We start from the raw sequence: 23,028 nt of genomic DNA, 5'->3' as shown, positions 1-23,028 counted from the left end.
GTCATGATGTCATGAAGTCATGACAACTACCTGAAAGGAGGTCGTAGTGAGGCAGGGCTCAGTCTCTTCTCTGGAATAACCACCGACAGGACAAGAGGAAATTACTTCAAGTTGCACCAGGGGTGGTTCAGGTCAGACTATATGAAGAATTTCTACATGGAAGGAGAGGTGAAGCCTTGGAGCAGGTGGAGTGGTGGTGGAGTCACCGTCCCTGCAGAATTCAAGAAATGTGTACATGAGGCGCTTAGGGACATGGTTTAGCAGGCAGGGTGGTGAAGGGCCTGTGACTGAACTTGATGATCTTGAAGGTCTTTTCCAGCCTTAATGATTCTATAATTCTGTGAAGCCTTTGAAGGTGAGTCACGGATGTGTTGTGTCTGTGTGAGGACATGATCGTGCCTGCTGGGTCTCGGAGCAGTGTTAGGGGCACTTTGTGCAGTGTGACTGAAATGTGTGCTTCATTTATATGATACTCTTAGCACTGCTGGCTTTTTTTCTCTATATTTAGTTAGACGCTAAGGAAAAGAGGGCTTTTCTTTCTTTCCTTATCTAGAGTGTAGAAATAAAAGGCACTCTAGGTGAAATGGGCTGATGGGTTGTATTTCTGGAAAAGCAACTGCTCAGTCTGTTTTGAATGTCTAGCACACACACACAGCTGGCACCTTGAAGCTAAGATTGGCATCTCCTTATTTTTAAATGAGGTGACAAGCCTGTGGCTCCATGACTGGAAATGCAGCAGCTGAGGGCRGCTTCTGTTCCTCCCAAGAAGTCATTCTGGGCCACTGCTTGTCTGAAACATTAAACTGGAGGTGTGGTCTGAACACAGGACAGAGAGCCAAAAACTCCCAAGGTTTTTATCCTRGTTTGGCCACTTACTCTCTCCCTGCCTCAGTTAATTGGGGATAATATTGCTGATTTAGAGGCTTTACAAGAAGCATTCTCCTGACATACTGTCGCACTTTAGTGCTAACATTTGGGCTCAGGAAAACATAACTAGCAGCTGGAGTGAAGAAGGTTTTTACAGAGTACTAGGCACATCTTGTGGCTCAGAAACCCCTCCCTTAAGCCAGAATATGGCAGTTTATACCGTGGCCAGGTCCTGCATGCTGTGGGTCATGAAGGCTGTTTGCAATGRCACAAAATGTGATTTTGTTTTTCAATTTCAAGTTAGCATCCAGTATTTACAATGCAGGATTATGGGCAGTAAAAAACCTTGGCTTCAAAGATTTACAAGTAAATGCTAAAAAGATGAATAACATGTAGAAGTGGCTAACAGAATCAATGCAGCCAAACTCGGGGCCAGCATTAGCCAGAAGTGCCCTTTGCTGCTGCGGATACAAGTTGATTTGGGGAATTCCCTGGGGAATACTGCTTATTTGCTTGGACCTGTGGGGTTGGGGTTACAGCAAGTTGGGTTACATACTGGTAACATTGAAATGATATCCCTTTATATTTAATAACATACTGTTACTTAATGTTATACAATTTCCCCTGCACYTGGAATCACTTATTCACTGGATAGCCGTGTAAGGTCCAAGATACTGTTTTGTCTTCCTAGATAAACCCTCGGCTGGATGGTTGCATGCGGGCATGGAATTGGCTGAATGGGGAGGACACCACCATCCAAGAGACCATAAAGATGAATGAGAAGATGCAGTGCTTTTCTGTAGCAGGACGAGGATCCTTTTATCCTGGCCGAGGTTTTGCTGTATTTCATCTTAGTTACTGTAAGTAATTTTTATTTTTTTTTAATTTCTAAGGTGCTGTCCTGCCACAGGAGACATTCTTGGTTGAACAAAAATAAACTGTGGCAGCCTTTAGTGGCAGATGCTGAAAGTACTGGTAGCTATAGATTAAATGAGAAGAGCTGAACTTGTGGTTCACAAGGAAGGGAGGCCTGTGAGTGCTACCTGGAGCCAGTGTGGCCAGCACCGAGGAGCTTCTCTGCGGCTTCAACAGGGCGTTTGACATCTGGGCTGGCATGTGCCCCAGCTCATCGGTGTTGATGGTGCCTAGACAGTCCCTCCATCAACACTGCAGCTGGTTCCAGTCCCCTCGAGTGTTTTCTCCTGAGTAAGGAGAGCTGCAAGCTGTAGTGCTGCATGTTGCGTTTATGAGGGACAGAAAATCAATATTGTCTCTGGCAAAATACCCAAGATCAAATTTACTTTTAATTGTTGGATGATACCTGTTAACATTTTGGGTAAACACTAAACATCTCATGCATATGAACTGGATGAAATGGGCTAGATGCAGTAATAGCAATTTTCAATTCCAGTTTAACCATGCTGAATTAGCACTCAGAARTTCACCTTTTCTTTGTTCTAGATTATCCTGTTTGTATGTGTGATAAACTGTCAGTATTTTTAAACCATTACAAGTACCAGCCATCTATTTTAGCTCAAGTCCTTTTAGTACACATCCTCCTCTCCAGAAAACTTCTGTGCAGCATCATGTGGATTTTCCTGTTGTGCCACTGTGATTAGGCAGCAACAGGTGTCTTGTCATCTTGTTTACCACAGATTCCAAAGCTGCAAAGTAGAGAAATGCAGAAGTGGAGAAGTGGAGTTGAGAACATTCAGAAGAAATATGGCCTCAGTATCATGGCCTGTATACCATAMATACCACAGTATGGCCTGTATTTATATATTTTTCTTTCTGCAAACAATTATCCTCTTTTGGGGACATTCTTCAAGAGTAAGAATTGAAGTTACTGGTCATAAAAWCGAAGAAGTTAATTACTGGTCATAAAAATAGAGAACTTAATTACTGGTCRTATAAACAGTATTTAAATCCTTTGTTGTAGCCAACATCACTTCTTAAATTGCAAGGGCATTGGTTCAATAACAATTTTTTAATTCAGAGTTGAGCAAGCATCCCMAGTATRYGGTAACTGATCATTARGTASTGACTAGGTGATGAATATGGCATASTTACATGCTTTTTCAGTTTAATACAGACTTTTGTAGAARTGTTTCTTGTGTGTCAGATTTGGCCTTAGATCCCTCAATCATCTTTTGACAGTCAAGAAARATAGAAAATTGGTGTCCTGTCTTGCAGCAGTTCTTTGAGTATGATGGATTGGCAGCCATGGAAATTTGAATCTCTCTTTGTGATTAAAAAGCTTCACCTTGCCATTTTTTACTTGAGAGACAGCAGAACGTGGAAGTTAACAAGACAAAGCTCATGCTATTTTATTTTCTAATTATATGTTCATTTGGCCTAACTTTTTTGAATAAAAGAAAGCTAGAAATCTCTCCATATGCTCATCCCATCTATCCTTTTCTCCGGGTGGCAATCACACTGCCTACCACTTGACCTGTTAGTCCTATGTTTGACTTGCCATGTCTTTCTTTTCTTGCAGTGCAACCTTCTTCTGGAAATGAAACCAAGGCAGATTGGAGAATAGAAGTAAATGCTGTAATTCAAGCAGCGACAGATACTGGTGTGCTCTTTGCTCTGGTTACAGAAGAAGCATCTGTCCCCTTGTCACTATCTTTGGTTGACTATCACTCCACAAAGAAACTTAAACAACAGGTACAGASTTAAGTGTCTTTTCCACAGAAGATGCATTGCTATTTCCCGGGAACTCAATTTATTTTCAAAAAACATCAGGTCATCAGGTTTGCTGCCTGCCACACTGTGTGCTTATTTGCACTAACCAGTTCAGGACCTGGATCGAGGATGAGAAGCTTGGCTAACACTGTAGTTCTGCTTCTCGCGGGTATATACTAAGGCCTAGTGGGGAGCYCTTGGCAGATGTGGTCTGCGTGAAAGGTCTAACTGGTATCTTGAATCCAAGGTGCGTTTTTTTTATTTTTTATTTTTTTTTCACAATTTCCTGGCATATAGGCWATTAATGCCATAAGCAAAGAACTTTCAAACTCTGGAACCCATCAGTGATAGTTCCAAGGTAGTCAAGGAACAGACTTAGATGTTRCTTCATGTGCTCTGGAAGGCCAGTTATAATGGAGTACAAGCTACTCATTTACTGATAATCATAAAATCATGGACTAGATTCTGCCATGATATGAGTGTAAATCAGGAGTAATTGCACTGAAGTTCATGAGCCGACAGAAGTAGCTCAGTCTCACTCTGTTTTTAGTTCCAGTACAAATGAGCTCAAAGCATGATCAGCGATAATAATAAGGCAAATGCTCTGGTGGCTCTGCAAATTCTTTGTAAACAAGGGCACAGTGGGCTCCTCTGCCCCTGGGAAGCTGTGCCTAGGTATGTTTCAGCTCACTCCCTTGTTCTTTTCCTCYCTGTTCTGCTGTTCAGTTTATCATCTTGGCCTTGGAGAACATGGTTGTGTCCAGACTGGCACTAAATCTCTGCGATAAGAAGGAACACTCTGTGGACATCCTCCTCAAGAAGGATCAGTTATCCTTGATTGTAGATGAGAAAGCTGCGGAGAGTGAATTAAGTACCTCTGAGCTAGAGGAGAGCCTGTCTGTCCTGGAGAACTCGTTGCAGTCAACGGTGAAGACATATGTGGGAGGATTGCCAGGTGAGCATCCAGGTGTGCAGCAGAGACACTGAATACAGACGCCCGCTCCCCTCACTGAGCTGGCAGTCAGAAAATAGCCACTTGGTTTCTTGGTTTTGTTATGTTTTGTTTTTTTAAGTGATTGCATCCCTCTGAGGACCGGTGGAAGCAAATAGAAAGAGTAGGTTGTGTTTGGTCAGCATTATGGAATGATTTTTCCGAAGGGTAGCTATAAGCAGGGTACTTGTCTTAAAAACATAAAATCCATAGAACTTGTGCTGTAGGTTTCTGCAGGGATGCATAAATGTCATTATTTGAGAGCTATGAGTACTATTTTCTTAGCTTAAGCACTTCTCCTGGGGAAATCTCAGTTCTCATCTGTGCTCCTCTGAAGTCTTGGTACATGTCTCAGTTTTGATGGGTGTTCTCAGAAGTTGGCTCAGGAGGCTGTTTTGAGTACTRCATGGTTAATGCTGTAGTGCACAGCACCTGTTCCCCAGACTCTCAAAACATGTACCTAAGGGTTTCTGCCCTTTTGTCTCTAAAATCTTGCAGTCTTGACTCCTAGATCTACATAATCTCCTAGTATAAAGGTGGTTTCATAAAATGACTAGTTCCAGTGGTTTCACACAGTTCTCACTGAAGCCTGAGAAGCCCACTGTGGTGATTCTCACTGGCTGATGCTCTCTTTGAACTCATCGCACCAGTGCACAATTAATAACATATTTCTTCTCAACAGGAAATAGGTAGGTAGTGCATAAGCAAGGAGCTGCCAAAATTTTTATGTTTTCACAGAATATGGGAATCTCAGAATGGYTGAGGGTGGAAGGGACCTTTAACAATCCTCTAGTCCAACCTCCCTACTCAAGAAAAGATCACGTAACACAGGCTGCGCATGACCATATCCAGATGGCTTTGGAATCTCTCCAAGAAAGGAGATACTGCAACCCTTTTGGGCAACCTGTGCCTGTCCTCTCTTATCTTCACAGTAAAGAAGCTTTTCTCATGTTCAGATAGAACTGCTTATGTTCAGGTTTGTGCCCATTGCTTCTTGTCTTGTCAGTGGGCATCAGTGAGGAGGGCCATGCCCCATCCTCTCGACACCTTCCCATGAGATATTTAAAGACAGTGTAAAGATCCCCGTCAGCCTTCTCTTCTCCACACTGAACAGGCCCTGGAGCTCCTCTCAGCCTCTCCTCACAGGACAGATACTCCACTTCCTTTATCATTTTGGTAGTCCTTTGCTGGACTCATACCAGTAGCTGCAGATATCTCTTGTGGTGGGGAGCCCAGCACTGGACACCTTCTCCCGATACGCCTTCACTAGGGCCGAGCAGAGGAGGAGCAKCACCTCTCTCGACTTGCTGGCAATGTTTCTGCTATTGCACTTGGCCTTCCCATTGACCTTCCTGGTCACAAGGGCACGTTGCTGGCTCCTGGTCAGCTTGTTGTCYACCAGGACGCCCATCYCCTTTTCCACAGAGCTGCTCTTCAGCAGGTCACTCCCAGCCTATCCTGGTTTATTCCTCCCCTTCCCAGGTGCAGGAACCAGCACCTGCCTTTGTTGAACTTCATGAGGTTCCTCTCTGCCCAGCTCTCCAGCCTCTCCAAGTCCTTCTGAAGGGCAGCCCAGCTCGCTGGCAAACTTGCTGCAGGATTACATTGTCCAAGTAGGCATTGCATGAGCAACAGCTGTAAACTGCTTTCTTTTAAGCTCTGAAATGTAGGGCAGAGACCTKCACAGCTCAAAAACCGGTCCCATTCTGTAGCTCTGAGTTATTCATGGTTTACTTCAGCAGTAGCTAGAACTACATGTGAGCTATTGTAGTTATGGCCATCTAGACCAGGTTGGCTTCTTTAGATTTAGCTGCTTTGCCCCGTGGATCTGAGCTCTGAACTTAGCAAAAGAAATTTCTGCCTGTGGTCAGCTTTGGTCATTGAGAGAAACACCATGCTTGCACTGAGAAATCTTGTTGACTTTCCAAATTAATAAACATTTTAACACTATTTGGTTTCTTCACTCTATGTGAAATAGCTATATCAAAAAGTCATACTGGAGTGAGCTTGGGGATCCCTGTTTTCTCATTCAGATATTGATAACATTAGGTTGTTTTTGGTTTTCGTCTGCTTTCTTACCCTTTGGAAAAAGCAAAATCACACTTAATCTCTTGTTTCCATTTACCGTGAGTAAAGAAATGATCCAGGATTGAAACATGCAAGATGTCCATACTACCAAAAAGTGCAGATAATATTGCAGACATGATAGAAACATTTAAGAGTTTTAAGAGGTAAGAGGGGACATGTATGTATTTGCTACCTTTCTGYGGTATTGTCAGTCCAGATTAATCCTAAATTGCTTAATTTTACATGGTGCCTAAGTATTTCTCCAGGAAGTGTATATACCAACCAGATGAACGAGAGTTTAAACAAGTCTTTTGAGTATTTACAGAACCACATTTCTGAGACAAATCRATCTCGAGCTATAACAGAAAAATGAATGTTTGACCTCATTTGCAATTACAAGACAAAGAATTTTTTTTTCTGGAAGTATTGTACAAATCCATCTCAGAGCCCCCACACTTCAGTAACCCATATAGCAGACGTGCAATCTGCAYGATCCCTTAGATGAGTTTTCAAGCTGTTCAGGCAAGGCTGCYCATTCCCGAAGTCAAGTTTTTGTTTACATTCGTGTGAGGTCCCATAGCATCAATGTCCGCCTCTCCAGCATGAGGTAATAAAGCTGGTGAAATCTGGCAACCAGTGGAAGGAACAGGAAAGRGAGGAAATCATTTTATTTTAAGCAACTCACTGCTTAAAATCATTTTATTTTATCATTTTATTTTAACAAGCCATTCCTTTATGGTGTTAAGGAAGATGAAGAATTCATAGAAGAATTCATAGTTTCTTATTGTGGTGTGCAAATCCCACACTTCCTCTGCCTGCAKTCCTAATCTGTCTGTCCTCACTGTGAGCTGGGTTTGCTTATGTTAGCTTTGAATTTGGCCCTGCATGTCCCCAGGCAGGACTCCTTAAATTACATATAATCTCAGACTAACAGAAGAACCTATTGTTCAATTTGTCCTTGCTTCAGTGTAGGGACAAGGGGGTTGTTTAGCTACCTGAATCACTCTGAGATTAAATAATCTCTGCAATATTCATGGCTTTCCATTGCAGAACCAGCTTGACTGGGTCGGCTTTGAGCTGTAAATAAACTAGTAGCCTTTGGGGAAGGTTAAGGGCCTTCCTATGCTTAAGATCTTCCTGTAATCCTTCCGTAAATGGGCTGAACCAACAGGGCTGATTGTTAGTGRAAGATTGAGCAGCTCCATTAGGGACAAAATGGAGGGTTCAGAGGTGGAAAGGGGAAAAACAGTGGCATGGAAAAGCAGCGTGAACACAGAGTTCGGACCCRGGGGCGGGGAGCTGTGCTGCTGTGCGCAGCGTGGAGCACAGCTCAGCTGCAGTGGAGGCTCACGTGGATGCAGAGCAGCCGAGGCYGGGGCCGGCGGCGCTTCCCTCCATTGGGAAGCATACTCCGGCTCGCTTGCGAGACGAGGCGGGGGAAGAGAGACATCCCAGAGGGGAACAGTGGGATTTGAGCACGGAATTGCTCAAAGCGGTGATGACCCGAGTGTGGTGGGGCGGGTGCTTATTCACAAGGGCCCCTCAGAAATGTCTGTCTCCCCTTTTGCCCAGATGTTGCCGTCACCTCAACTCCGGTCACTGCGTTCTACCACGGCTGCATGACTGTGAAGCTGGGCAACAAGGCCCTGGACTTGGATGAGGCTCTTTACAAGCACAGTGACATCACATCCCACTCTTGTCCTCCYGTTGAGGCGGGTCAGTAGGTACCACTGCAATGCGAAGGTTTTGTATTCAGAAACTTTCAAAGCTTTTCTTTTTTTTTTTTTCTTTTTTTTTTAAGATATAAATTATTCAGACCTACTGCACTGCGTGTATAGTTTCTCTTAAACACTGAAGTTATGTAGGAGCTACTGATCCTTACGTCAAATTGATTATTGAAATACTCCTTTGCTTTGAGGTTTAAAGGTTGTAATATATTTGTAAATAGTTCAGAAGACTAATATTAAATAAGCCAAAAGTACAGAATATACCTACCTAAAGTGAATGTTATGTTTAGACTGCAAGAGACAGTTTTGTCTGTAATGTGGGAAGCCTGGTAATATATAAGTGTGGACTGGAAGAAAATAATAATGCTGTATTATTTTTTATTACCAAACACTGCTTTCTGATTTACAAAATATGAGAGAATAAAATATTTGCATACAACTTTTTAATTTACCTGTGCTGAGATTATTCTTTATTCTGAAATCCCAGRACAGTGAATCAGGCTGTGCCTGAGGTGGAGACAACAATGTTGGGAGGTATTTTTTCCTAATTTCTTTTTGTTTGGAGGTTATTTTTACAACCTTATGCCAGTATTGTATATCCTGCAGGCTAGAGAGCAAATCATTGCTGCTATTATTACTACTATTACAGTTTCTTTTTTGGTACCTCGGATGCATTCAGTTGTGACCTTTATAAAAGCTCTCGGTCAACAGAAAGTGGAAAACAAACTTGGATCAGCAGGAAGCAATTAGAAGAAAACTCAATAAGGAGAAAGCCATTTGGGTCTGGTGTCAATAACCACTGAAGCAAACGATGAGGTGTCAAGAATTGGGGAATATTATGCAGCGATGACATTTTCTTGCCTTTTATTTTTTTTGTTGGCTCGCTCACTGTGAGCCTAATGGGAGTGCTGAGGTTTGAGATTGTGCAAGGGAGGCAGCCTGAATTGCAGTGTGGTGAGAATATGCACATGGATTTCCTTGGGAATGGCTGCGGAGCCATAAAACACATGTAACTTTTGAGCAAGTAACATGAGTTTCCCTGTGAACCTCAAGTGGACTTTGCCGATATGCATAGGGACACTTGAAATCTTGCTTTATTGGTATCTTATATCAATCTAGAGCAGTAAACTGAGAGCCATATATATTCCTGTGGTGGAAATCCTGATACTGAGTGCCTAAGGATATCCTGTGCCTCAGATATTTAATATGGAAGAGGTTTCATTCTACAAGGTCTTCTATAAATTGTCCCTAGTCATTCTGTGTAATGCTTTGCCTAGCCAAATACAGAAGTGACAGATTAACTTAGTTATCCACACATAAACCCGCACGGATGCCCGAGCCGTGGAGATGGAATGGTCCCAGAAGAAAGGATGKGAGATGGGGAAAGGTCCCGCAAGCGGCTTTCCCGGTAAGAGTCGCTGCCCTTCTCAGCCAAGAAAGGGCAGCTCCCGCCTTAGCCGGCAGCCTGCGCGACTGGCGGGAGGCCTCCGTTCACCAGCAAAGCACTAACGCTGCAGGGCAGAAACGCCCAGAGCGCTCCGTTGCTTTCAGCCTCCTGCCTCTCACACGCGGGAGGACCTCTACAAAGACCCTTCCCGTGATGAGATAGAAGTTTGAAGGGATGTTTGCTAACCGGACAGTAATACAAAGGGACAGGCTTATTGGTGCACCCAGGAGAAACCCAGGAGTTTGGGGGTTTGCTTTCTGCTTTTTTTTTTCTTTCTCTTCCTCCTCTTCCTTCTCTTCTTCTCCTTTTCTGGTTCTCTTCTTTACTTCTCTTCTTCTTCTTCTCTTCTTTACTTCTTCTCTTCTACTTCTTTTTTTTCTTCTTCCCGTCTCTCTCTTCCCGTCTCTCTCTTCCCGTCTCTCTCTTCCCGTCTCTCTCTTCCCGTCTCTCTCTTCCCGTCTCTCTCTTCCCGTCTCTCTCTTCCTCTCTTTCTCTCTCTCTCCCCCCCTTCCTCCCCCTTCCTCCCTCTTCTCCCTTCCTCCCTTTCTCTCTCTCTTTTCCTCTCTCTCTCCCTTTCTTTTCTTCTCTCTCTCTCTCTCTCTCTCTGAACAAAGGAAGTGAGGTTATCACTGTGAGCGCTGTTAGAGCTGATGTCTCTGGATTTATTTATATGACAGAGAACTTAGAAAATGTCAGCTTCATATTTTCAGTGACAGCAGAAATGGAAGGTGTTGTGGTTAACAGCACTTCCCCACTGTGGTGCTTTGTTTTCTGTTTGTTTTCCCTTGTTATTGCAGTGCTTTTCTAAATACACCTCCCATTTTTTTCAGCTTGGAGTAGCTCTAGTGCAAACAGCACAAGCATGGAAGACACCTAGTATTTTTTTAAACCAAGTAGATGAAACAAACCCYGTGTTATAGACTTTGTTCTTTGCAGAAGAGCCATGCTAGCCAAATAGTCTTATGCCTGGCATTTCTGTGTAACTTCTGTGATAGTTGCCCAAAAAATATCACGTGGCATAAATGAATCACAAATATGTCTGACCTTTTTGTGAATATAAGTGGTATTATTTAAGAGGCCAGAATTATTTTGAATGCTGGAAATGCGGATCCTGTGGTACAGAGTAGTAGTCTGCAGTTTCCAATTTACTGTGTATTGTTTCAAAACTGGAATTTTAATCCTTTTAGACTAAAAATTGCTGTAGGACTGTGCACATGTGTGTATGTATGCATATATACTTTGTAAAGACAAGAGTAAAGAAAGAGCCCTAACCCTAAAGGTAACTTAGAAGCAAAGTCTAGGCTTCATAAATACGGAGAATTACAGTATGGGGACTTTGTTCTGCATCAACCTTTATTGTTTTTAGTACACYGGAGGCAGCTGCTTCAAAATACAATTTTGAGAAGAGGAAAAAAAAAGTGATAAACACAGCCCCTCGATTCCCCCTCAAACACTGGTACTTCAGCACAAGGGAAACATTGATTTTATTTTTGTTTTGGAGGCAGTCTAGGTACTCAGCTCAGGGGAGCAAGTCTGTTCCAGGCTTTGAGTCACCAAAGGGAATGCAATAGTTCCCCAGGTAATATTCCTAGTAAGCAAAAAGATAGAATTGAGCACTAAGTGCATGGCCAGGGTGATGTGTACTGTTTTCAGCATACACTGAACATTTTGATGAATCTCATGTTTAAATTGAAAATAYGATGACTCCTCTCTGTTTTTTTTTCTCTTCCCAGATTCATATAAGTSACCATGTTGTTATTAGCAGCCTAAAATGACTTAATTGAACAAAGAGAGRTTTTTATGGTCCATATGAACCAGCCTCTGATTTTTATCTCTATTAGTATTGAATCTGCATTTTGTAAATAGAGGTACAGCACATGAATTAAAAGAAATGTCTCAAGAAGCAGAAAGTATTATGTAAAGGGCCAATCATTCCAATCATTGCTGTATCCTCAGCTGGTCTGATRGTGTCATTTTCTTACAAAGGAAACTCTCAAGGAGGTTGGTTTTGTTTATACAGGTTTATTTCATTGATTCATAAGACCAAGCAACTGCTTAGAGCATGTTTCTTTCCCTGCTTTGCTCTTCGGCCTTTGTTTCACTGTAGTTTCACTGCTGTCTAGACTGCGAGATGTGTAGAGCAAGCAGCTCCATCCTTCCTCCATGAGCAGAAAATAGTGCAGGGACACAGTGACCTGACAGGTTCTCACCTTATGTGGCCACTCCTGCATGAAATGCAGCAGAGAGCTGCATTTCTGAGCCCTCCTCAGCTCTATTTCAGTGGCTGTAAAACTGCTCAACCAGGTCTAGATCAGTTTAAATAAATAGCTGGGATCAACACGCAGTGGTTATGACTTGACAGGAATATATTCCAAGACTAAAAAGTACAGGGTAAATTTCTGTTGGGAAATTGCATCTACAGCACGCTGATGTGACACAATTCAGATAAAAAAGAATACCAGTAAAATTAGTCTTTGAGCTTGGAACATGGCAGAGCAAAATACTCGGTAGGATGTTTTACCTCTCCAGTTTTCCTGTCTTTACACAGCCTTAGGTGCAGCACAAATATAGACAGGAAATTTTGTTGTAAAATAGTTGCCACACTTTTATTGGAACAACACTTTCACTGGAAAAGGGTTATTAAATAAATACAAGGAAACAAACAGCAGGTCTCTTCCTATGCAGAGCGACTGAGCTCCAAACTACCTAAAACACAGACTAAAACCTCTCTATATCGGCTTGTGAGGACAGGACACATTTGCAGAGTGTTTTCTTCCGTTCTCCTCACRAAGAAAAGCCACTCTGCAGTACAAGGAGAAGGAAAAAACTCACTCATGTTAACTAGAAAGCAAAACTGCAGTTGCCTGCAGGCAAAGTGAGCGGTGACTGGTAGCCCCAGCGGCCACGTGCCTGCCCTGACGTTTCCCGGTTCTGCTCAGCGCACAGAGAGCTGAGGGTTAAAGCACCATGGCTGTAACACACACTGTGGTGGGATCCTCGACCAGTCCAGTGCCTGCCTGCCCTGCACAGGGCTTCGAAAGCTTCAAAACCAGAGGAGCTACCAACTACTTGAAAGGAATCCTTTGGTCTATGGTGCGTACGGTGGAGGCTTTTCTCCAGGTAGGAAGTAAGTCGATGCATAGAGGGACGGAGCATTGGGGGGAAGACCGTAGCTGGAGCTGGACTGAGATGGAGGATGAGTTTCTTCTGATAAAGAAACGTCAGTAGATGATGTTCCTGGAAAATTGCTGGCAGGCTGTATATAGACAAAGAAAAATACCTTCTTCAATAAAGGATTACAATCCATTTGCCACTCTCATTTAAGTATCTACTGTATTTGTATTATATAATAACTCTGCTGATAGCTAAACTCCTCATGCATTGCAGCACAACACTCACTGGAGTATTAAAGCCTGTGCTTAGGTATAGCAGTTACAGGGTGTAGTGAAACAAGACAGATTACATCTGTAACCAAGGAATTTTTAATAGGCATTTGTGCATACAGCTAGGCAATSCAACAGAGGGGCATCTTCTGCAGGAAAGGATGCTCTGGCTTCCAGCTGCTTCACTGTACCTGCCTGGCTGGTTAGGTTACATGTAGCTGATAATTTAAACTTCACAGTGATGCCTCCAAATTATCTCAGAGCCACAGTACATGCATAAATGCAAGATCTTAATGCGGTGCCAAATGCACACTCCTTTTAAGAGAAAATTTTACATGTGAGCATGTATCCCCTTCTAAAGCTTTCACTTTGACTGTTGCAGTTACAAGCGGGTTTGGCTAAAAGAGGCATGAAAAATAGACTTGAGGAAGCAGCCCACGTTCAGTAACAAGCACAGATTGTTAAAATCCAAAGGATGCACCAAGGAATTAATGTTCTGGATAAAATCCCACCACCAATGTAAGCCTACTTTTGCCATTGATTTCAGGGCAAGCATTTCAACCTCCCCTCATATGCCAACACATGCCAGTCCTTGGGCTTCATTGGAAGAGTTGTGTGCCCAGCTCCCATCAGGCTCAGGACTAAAGTGCCTGGATTTAAAAAACAAAACAAAAAGCAAAACAAAGAGTAGTAACCGTGGATCCATTTAAAAGAAAATGAAAAATCTGGGCAAATAAACAGCAGTCTTGGGGCACTAACCATGCAAAAAAAGAAAAACAAAACGAAAGTGGTCCTCACGTAGAGAACCAGGGCTGGTGCTCAGCCTGTGGCCTCACAGGGCTGGTGGTCTCTGCAGCAGCACTGGCTTCTTCAGGGGACTCCGGGCAAGCAGCCCCAAGAACTAAACCCCCATGGGGAAGAGACTCTGCCCTGCGCTGGCACCAGAGGGTGAGAATGGATTCTGTGGACGGTGAGAATGGGGACTGTGGAGGGAAGATTGTTCCTGCCCCTTAGCTCTCCTGGAGGCAGCACTGGAGACCTACAGATCTGCTGACTACACAGATCCACTCTAAGAGTAGTGGCTGGGACTTAGCATTYGGCTGTTAATTCCCTACTCTTCCCGCTACAAACTGCATCCACCATATCCATCAGTCTGCCTGGAATGGCTTCTATAACATGTTCTTCTTCATCAGGAAAGACGGGCACCACCGGCAGCCCCTGCCCTCACTTACTGACAGTGGGCAAGCTCCTTAACTACAGCCAGCTGCAACTGGGCTGGCCAGCAAAGCAAAAGTAGCGCTGTTGGCACAGGCCACAATAAATAAGGAAAAGCTGGCTCACATCTTTGTCAAAATGAATTCCTGTTGTCACCTTTCTTGCATTTTTCTGTTTGTGTACRAGAAAGCACAAAGTAAACTAAGGTGTTCCTACAGCAGCTGTGTGATTTATTTTTTTAAGGTTTTCTTTGTTCCTTTCCAGAAAACAGTTATTTACTCAGTGAGATACCGGATTCAGCAGGGGGCTAGGATGTTCCGTGGTGGCAGCACCAGGTGAACACTGAGGTTCATGCTCTGCACTAATGCAGCTTGTGGCAGTGCATGCACCGGAGTGCCACGGGCTGAACAAACCCCGGCTGAGGAGCTGGGACACCTTTCCAGGAGGCGCAACCACAGCCCTTCACTGGCCCTGGGCAAGGCTGGTCAGAGAGCGCTGTGCCCTGGRGCCTGTCCTGCTGTACAACCAAGTGACTACAAAAGTGGTGAGGCCTGGAGGTGATCGGCGGCCACCATGGAGACGAGCGGCGGCCACCACGTGGGCGTCACAGGCACACGGTGCCCACTGGCGTGTGTGCAGCACCACGTCCCCTACACCAGGCCTGTGCTGAGGTGCCGCCCTCAGAGCGCACCGGGAGCTGAGGTGGCCACGCAGGCCTGAGTGACTCAGCACTGCCGAGGCACAGGGGGCTCCTGGCCTACGTGGAAGCAAGTTGTTTACATCCAAGGGTGCCCAGCCAGATTCCATGACCAGGGATATGTGTCAGTCTGGTGTAGACCTTAGGTCATGTTTGGATCTCTTCAAACCTATTCTCAATAGTGGCCAGTGACAGGACAAAGAGTAATGGGTAAAAACTAAAGCACAGGCAGTTCCATCTCCCTGTGAGGAGGAACTTCTTTCCTGTGAGGGTGACAGAGCCMTGGMACAGGCTGCCCAGGGAGGCTGTGGAGTCTCCTTCTCTGGAGATCTTCCAAACCCGCCTGGATGCCGCCCTGTGCCCCRTGCTMTGGGTGTCCCTGCTGGAGCAGGGAGTTGGACTAAACKATCTCTAGAGGTCCCTGCCAACCTCAACCATTCTGGGATTCTGTGAAAACATGAGATCATTTCATGCACRTTATTTTTAGATAACTGAACTGCATTCCAGGATAGGGTTCCGATTTTGATTTCTAAATTAAGATCTCAACAGCACAGGTTTTTAAGTACAGAGCATAGGGAAATGTAGGAATCAAATTCCACAACTAGTCAGTAGAAAGGCCTTTGGGGATGCATTTGTGTTGCTCACATCGTAGATCTTCTAGAGGCTGAGATTATCTTTGTGTGAGAACTGCCCGTTTCTCTCTGTGGTCTTGAAGAGCAGACTGGGTCAGGTGAAGACACCTACACAGCAGACACCTAGAACTCCATTCAGTTGCCCATTTTTAAGTGTCTCGTTCTTTTGGGATGTTATCAGATATCCCAGACATSCGAACAGACGTGACACAGGGTCTACAGATCAGATTGCATGTCACACAGCAGTAGATACCTAAAATGCCAACAGCATTTACAGTTAGCCAGCATTTGTGTCTAGCCAGGTCAATCCCAGGCCCTGAAGTTGCCTTAAGGATGAGGGACAGCTGAGCAGGAGTTGTGATAGCCTAAACTCAGCAGCTATTTACTGTTTGAGGCAATTAGGTGGATTAGAAAAGGCTCCAGCCCTGTGAAGTCAGTCCACAGTTCTCAAATAGGAGAAGCAGACAACATGTAGGGGTCTCACTGATCCATATCAGGCACGCTTCTTAGTTAAATCTACAAAAGGGTAAATATAAGGTTATTATGAATTTCCCTTCTTCTACTTATACAATGACTTCACTATACTGATGCAGTAATTATTTTTCTCTGAAATACAACATAACTAGCTCACGTAGAGAGGCTGTTTGCCCCCCATGTTTTTTCCTCAGGAAAAGGATTCAGCAGTTTCCCTTTTGGAACTCAGTGCTTCTCGCTCACCTCTCCTGGCTTGCAGACAGCTGGTTATGTTGTCCTCTGTTACGAAGGGGAGAGAAGATAAATGAACACACTTCTTGGAAAAAAAGAAATATCTGTGAAAGGATTTGAGTTTATTTTGGAAGGCAAAAGACTTCTAAGAAGAAAAAATGTTAGGAATTTGGGGCGAATATAATGATGTATTTGTTTCTCAGTGGATGCAGGACTAAAGAGTTACTTACATGCATCTCTTCAAGTTAATTCTTTCTCTCCTCTGTTTTTATCTCTTTTTCTCTCTAGTTTTGGCTATGTGCTAACTGACCTCTGCAGAATAGCACAGCTTTTCAGCTAAAAATAAAGCTGAGTATGCTTTTTTTCTCTCCTCTCAACCAGTGGWCTCTGAAAGTGCCCAGAGCAATTTAGGTTAGTAAATTAGATGCACCAAGGGCTATTCTCTGGCTGTGAGGCTTTGAGGCCAGCTAGCATAGCACATATCTGTTCCCAACAGACATACTCTTGCCACCAAGCCAGGGTGACTGTGCATAAGTGACCTTTTGGAAAGGTTTGTCCTTCTGGCTGTCTCCTGACCTGGGTGCTGCTGGGAGACTGTTACATGGTATGGGCTAAACCCATGTGAGACACATGCTAACAACTCCCCAGCTGGATGAGGATCTCCCACTGCTCAAGCTCATCACCTGTCTACCCAGAATAGATATTGTCCAGATACAGATGTGGGTAGGTAGTCCACAGTTAGTTCATATAAATATGCAGTGTTTTCAATTAAAAAGTGTTAGAAAACGTGTGGTCTAGCACTACACTGTCAAGTAGAAACATGCCACTAGGTTGACTAAACATCCTTACTGTGCTTTGTAAATCTGAGAACACCTATACTTGCTTCACAGTTTCAGTGTATTTAGTTACTCACAGCTCATCCCCATATTCTTTATTTCAATGCATGTGCTTTTTGTCGCACCAGGCAAATGCAGCCATGTGCAGCAGGTGACTGGTGTCAGCTGTGCCAGGCACAGTGCCCTAGCATGGCACAGGAACACTGCTGGCCTTCCAGATAAGTGAGGGTGGGAAGAGGGTCCACCCAGGCCTGTAGAACATATGTGTGCCAGAACCCAGGCTCTGATTAGGTGCAGATACCTAAATATTGTGCAAGGTGAGAGGTAGCTGAGCACGGGTTCAAGAGAAGGGCAGTTATACTCCTTGATACAACTCTGCAGATTCGAGCAGTTGTCTGTTTGTGCTCTCAGTCCAAACAGCTACAAACCCACCTGTCAGGAGACATGCACAGGAGCTCTCTTGCCTGCTGCGGTGCATMGCAGTGCAGAAATGAATATGAAATGGCTGCCTCCATATTTTCTGTAATTAGCATTGAGAACAGTCCCTGGGTCACCACCTCCCCAGACATGTATCCTGGCACGGAGATTGCAGAGTCTCAGCATTTGGTGTGACTACTGTAACAGAACTCCAGTGAGAWTGATGAAGCTTTCTCCACCAGCGCTAGTCCAGACCCTGCTAGGATGGGAATGGGAGGTGAAGGTTTGAGCATCTCTGGCAAAGGAGGGTCGAGAGCTCTCTTGTAACCTGTGGCCTTTCCCTCGCCATCAGACTACTGGGTGAGGAAAGCAAACACCATCCTCAGCATGACTCACTGCCCTTTCCAGTCTAGCTGGAGTCAGGGCAAGCTCAGAGCACAACCTGCCCTTTTCCTTCCGAAGAACGCAAAGCAGAGTTGACTCCACTCATGCTATATCCACTCCTGCAAAGGGGAGAGAAATGCAACTTTCCATCCTGCATTCCGKCCAGCCTCAAATGAACTGAGCCTCAGGTCACACAGTGTACAGCCAGCTTTGTGCCTGTGCCTCAACAGTAGTCAGTAAGAGATGCCAAGGGGAAGACTAAAAGAAGGGGGCTCTATCTGCTGTGGAGCCCCTGTTGGTACTTGTGGCAGGCAGCCCTTTGGGGACTTCAGGCTGCAGGTAAGATCTGAAGCACAATTTATGGACTAGTCCCCGACCCCTCATTTCTATTCTTCCACAGGATCTTGTGACATTTTAGTCTTCTTTGGGGTGTTAAAGCCCTTCCTATTTCTGGCTTATCTTGCCATTTGATAGTTTTACTGAAGCTACCAAAATTTCGTGCAATGAAAAATCATGGGTGATGAATAAGTCACTTTTTTTTCCATATCACTCATGACTTTACAGACTCCTTACTTCCTCCCCTTTCTTGTTTTCCTTCTACCTGAAGAGTCCTAATCTGTTATGTCTCCCCATGTAAAGAATAAAGTGTGTAAATTTTTCTGTCAAATTCTGTACAACAGGAGCGAAGATCTTCCACTGCAGGATTCATAATGAGCAGCAGGTCATGATTTTCTTATGGAGTAAGAACGGTGGGTTTTTGTACTATACCTGAAGAGGTAACGGGAAGGATGGGTATGTAGAAATAGTCGCTGCAGAAGGACAAAATCCAGCATATGTCAGGATCTGCTGAGCAGGGTTGTACAGGATCTGAGGAGGAGGTGCAGCACTGAAAGCAATCTGGGACAGCGGTACCTGTTGAGCACCAAACACAACAACACATTAGCACACGGCAGAGAGAGCTGGAGCAGCAACTGGTCCTAGTTCAAGTGATCCAATCGTTTAGAAGCTTTCTATTTTCCAACATAATACTAATACTACAAAAATCAAGTAGTGATAGAATGAGAGGAGACTGTATCTGGACTGAACTTCTTGGCTAGACTTATAGAGCTATTTTAATCTTCTYCCCTTGCAAAAAGACTGCCAGTGCTCCCCTAGCATCAGTTACAACGGCACTGGCAGGACTCCATAAGGGAGATACCTAAAGAGCACAGCATGCAGCTTTTACCTCCTCTTCTTCCACTTGAACACCAAACACCCCAGTCTTTCACATTTTGCTGCACACTGCCAGCATCAGCAAGTGGCTGATGCCCTTGTGTCTTTTCCTCTGCTTTCTTAGAYGGATTTGCAAAGACCTTCTCCCACTCCAGAGCACTTGCTCCTTCATAGGCTGCCCCTCACTTGTCAAGTGGATTTTCCTGCTGATCCCTCCATATGTTATTCCTACTGTGTGAAATCAAGGAAGGAGTCTCATTTCCATCAAAGTCGAGTTGACTCCTTGATCATGTCCTGTGGCGCTGCTGGCATGGCCCKGAACTGCAGCGTGAGGTAACGCGGGCCGTGCTGCGTGGCCTCCTTGCACTCGGTCACACACGCTGCTGCTCCCCATGTCACGCAGCTGTGCAGTGACAGAATGAGACAGTTCAGCTTGCTGACAAATGCCAAAACATATACTTCTGAGCTAGGATTATCYACAACATCAGGCTCTACCTTTAGTCACAGGAGAGCCGAGACATTCCGACAATGTGTGGAAAGCAGCTAAGTAGTTTGGGGTCTGTTTTGCTGCTTTGACTTTCTTTGAGAGGGTAAGAAAATAACAGGAGAGACAAGGTATTTAATCCATCTAGATTTCCTTTGGAAGCCCATTTGGAAAAAAAATAAAAGAAAAAGTTGGCATATTCTACCAGGACCAGAGGTCTTTCTGATTAACACAACCCTAAACATAGGTCAGGCAGATTCCTTGGCGAGGTGTGTCAGAAAAACATCGACAAGCCGGCACATAAATACTGGAAACATGGAAGAGACTTTCCCCATGCACTAGCAAGTTAAGTTCTTTGCTCATTCCCTTACCTCTGTCTTGCAAAGGAAATGACGATTTTGGGTACTGTAAGTACCTGCTTCTATTTGCATTGTATCTTAACCTGCTCTTTGTTAAAGGCAGTTTTAAGGTAGCCGTCCTGMTAGTGCTTAGTAGCTCAGCATGCGGTAGATCCGAAACCAAGATCCTGTCATATCCTAAGAGCAGACCTTGCACCCAGCCGGTCACAGAGGACAGGTCTGCAGATGGCACAGGAGACACTTACACCTCAGGGTGAGGAGAGGACCAAGCAGTTGCCTTGGAGCAAACAGAGCTCTCTGGCACGCAGCAAAACCATGGGAAGCAAAGCCAGGGGCCAGAGGGAGTTTGTCACAGGAAAGAAAACCCACAAGCACCAAAACAACACTATTATTATTTTTTACTGTCCAGGAAATGCAATAGCTCTAGAGGCAACTGCACCATGTTTCGGAAACTCTTTCCTTTGTAATATGTTTTGGCAGCAAGAATTCCCCAGAGATAAACATGATGTTTTTTTCTTTAACTAGTCAGCCTAGCCCTGTCTTTTCTGGAAGTCAACCTTGGAGCCATCCCCCAAGGCATTTCGATGGGCTTTAGGACTCTCTGTGGAAAACACAACTGGCATTTCTGTGGGTAGATAACATCCTGAGGGAGAGAAAACTGTTCTCGACACATTTCTAATGCTTTTCTYGTTTCAGTCCCATGCCACTTTCTGTCCCTCTTCAATTGTCCTACCCTCACTTCTCCCGAGAGTTATGCCCTCCAAAAGGAAGGATACAACAGATCAGCAAGCCAGTCATGGTAGATAACAAGAAAGGACTCCCGAGAAAGCACAGGTCAGAGCAAGGAACAGCCACTTCGTTTTGGATCACTCCTTTGGTAACACTCTCACAAACACAGCTTGGTTCCTGCACTGAGGTCATTGACACAAACTCATCTTTCCCCTTAAGCTAGTGAGGGCTTTTTTTCCACTCCTGCCACAGAGGAGACAGCAAACAGCTTAGTCAGGTCAGGCTTTAGCGGAATCCTGGCGGACTCGCTGCTCCGGACCAGCGTCTCACGGGAAGCCACACGCGCTTCCCTTCCCTCCTTCGCGCRGCTCTTCGCTGCTGCGTCGCAGCTCACACCAGGCCTGCCTTCCAGCACGGGCAGCGGGTCAGGCCATGGAAACTCCAGTTCTCCCAGGAAAATCTCCACAGCCCCGGCACCTGCCTCGAGCAGCGCCGCGATACCTCAAGCAGCATGGAGATTTGCTTGGGCCGGAGCTCACACTGTGTCGGCCTAAATCCCATGTAAGGCTCAGTTTCTGTGAGGCACTGCGTGGCTTTCAAGCTGGCGCTCTGCACCCGTCCAACCCACCCAAGTGTGAAGAGCTGGCAGCGCGAGGCCCGGGAGGCTGGTGGGGGACACTGCTCTGAAACAAACCTTTGCTTCGTGCTTTTCTTGCCTACTTAGAGCTTGGCCACTACTCCAGATGACCCACACCTCAGGGGCACCGACTGAAAAACATTCTGACCGCCTTGAAGAAGAGAAAAACAACAACAAAAAGCAGAAAGGGGGAAGCAGGAAGCTTTGCAGTCCAGTCAAAGCTCTGTCGATGGTATCTGTCTTCCTCAYTTCTTATCACTGCTCTTCCCCCCATTCACACTTCTGCTATTACTCCTCTCAGAGGGAGGTGATGAGTTAGGCTGGGAAAGCTGCTTTTAAACCCTCCTGTCAAGCAGCCACTGGTGTTCATTACCAGCCAACTGCAGTTTGCTGTCCATTCTTTGCAACAGCCCTCTTGGTTTCTACATGTGGGGACCAAGTGAGGTTGGTTGCCTTGTGCTGGAGAAAGGCACGTTTCCAACAGAGGTTTTGCATCTCAGAACAACAACRAATTTCAGATAATTCACACGACTCTGCTCTAACATCATTTTTAAGCGCCCTGACACATGCTGTGGATAGCCTGGACGTGCTTACTGCACAAGATTGATTGCATATAAGAAAAGGGWTATATTTTAAGTAGTAAGGCCAATGTCCTTCACAAAATACTTCTAGGTCTTCTGTCAGCTGCTGCTCAGTCCTTTCTGCTCCAGCCTCTGTTAGCTGTTATCCAAAGAACATTCTGGGTGATGCTTTCCCAGGCATCACCGTGATTAGACCAGTCATTTGTATGACACAGAAGTGAGGAGCTTTCTTACATACCTGGCACCACGCAAGAGCCTAACAAAAGCCACCAAGCCGAAGCACTGTGCTTTTGCCCTCCTCAGCTCCATGTTTGCAGGTTAGCTATTCCTGGACGCAAAGCCCAGCAACAAGGTTGCCACAGACACCGTGCTGTGCTCTGGTAGGAGCACAACAGGCCCCAGCACGTCCCAAGGAAGCTTCCTGAGGTTTGCCAGCCRGGAGCAAGGCTGCAGGTAGCCTGCAACATTATCATCCCTTTCCTCTCAATCTTCTCTGGCATATATGTAGTAAAGAAGAGAGAGGGCTGATAGACAGGGGAGCACAGCTATTAACTGGGGCACGGTGATGAAAGGAAACAGTCACAATGTCTGCTCAGGCTGAGGAGATTCAGCCACTACTGCTCCTGAGCTCCTAGTTAGCTCATACTCCACTTCRTACAGCTGCAGAACATCCCAGGCACGTGTCCTCCCTGTGCCCTGCGTGCCCTGCAAAATGAGAGCYGCTTGGTTGATCTTTAGGCACTGCTGTAGTAATCCTGAACAACGACAGCGATAATCCAGGAACAGGCATGTCAGAACATATGGCAATGTTTTACAAAATCACACTATGCTCCTAGTGTGAAGAATCCTCTGAACGCAGCAGTGTGTATCAGCACAAAGTAATGGCCTGGCATAGGAAGCAGTGAGGAATGGCTCTCTTAGAGAAACAACAGAGAACRTTAAAGTGACCTGAATACAACTGTTTAAATAA

General features: G+C 45.0%; 2 protein-coding genes across 2 annotated transcripts in view; one reads left to right on the top strand and one right to left on the bottom strand.

The window, feature by feature from the left end:
- GAS6 (growth arrest specific 6) overlaps nt 1-8,780 on the top strand; it is a 39,631-nt gene extending 30,851 nt beyond the window's left edge. Inside the window, exons 12-15 of the mRNA XM_026046191.1 lie at nt 1,559-1,727; nt 3,365-3,537; nt 4,282-4,510; nt 8,186-8,780. Of these exons, the coding sequence (XP_025901976.1) occupies nt 1,559-1,727; nt 3,365-3,537; nt 4,282-4,510; nt 8,186-8,337 (723 nt within the window). The 3' untranslated portion in view covers nt 8,338-8,780. The remainder of the gene's footprint in view (nt 1-1,558; nt 1,728-3,364; nt 3,538-4,281; nt 4,511-8,185) is intronic.
- Nucleotides 8,781-12,656: 3,876 nt separating this feature from the next.
- TMEM255B (transmembrane protein 255B) overlaps nt 12,657-23,028 on the bottom strand; it is a 66,772-nt gene continuing 56,400 nt past the window's right edge. Inside the window, exons 8-9 of the mRNA XM_026046190.1 lie at nt 18,825-18,968; nt 12,657-13,043 (exon numbers count right to left, since the gene is read on the bottom strand). Coding sequence (XP_025901975.1) covers nt 12,876-13,043; nt 18,825-18,968 — 312 coding nt within the window. The 3' untranslated portion in view covers nt 12,657-12,875. The remainder of the gene's footprint in view (nt 13,044-18,824; nt 18,969-23,028) is intronic.

This window comes from Nothoprocta perdicaria, unplaced genomic scaffold (genome assembly GCF_003342845.1).
Source record: "Nothoprocta perdicaria isolate Ctin4 unplaced genomic scaffold, notPer1 scaffold_426, whole genome shotgun sequence".
Lineage (NCBI taxonomy): Eukaryota > Metazoa > Chordata > Aves > Tinamiformes > Tinamidae > Nothoprocta > Nothoprocta perdicaria.
Note: the sequence above shows the minus strand (reverse complement) of the source record. Positions and strands in the feature narration are given on the sequence as shown.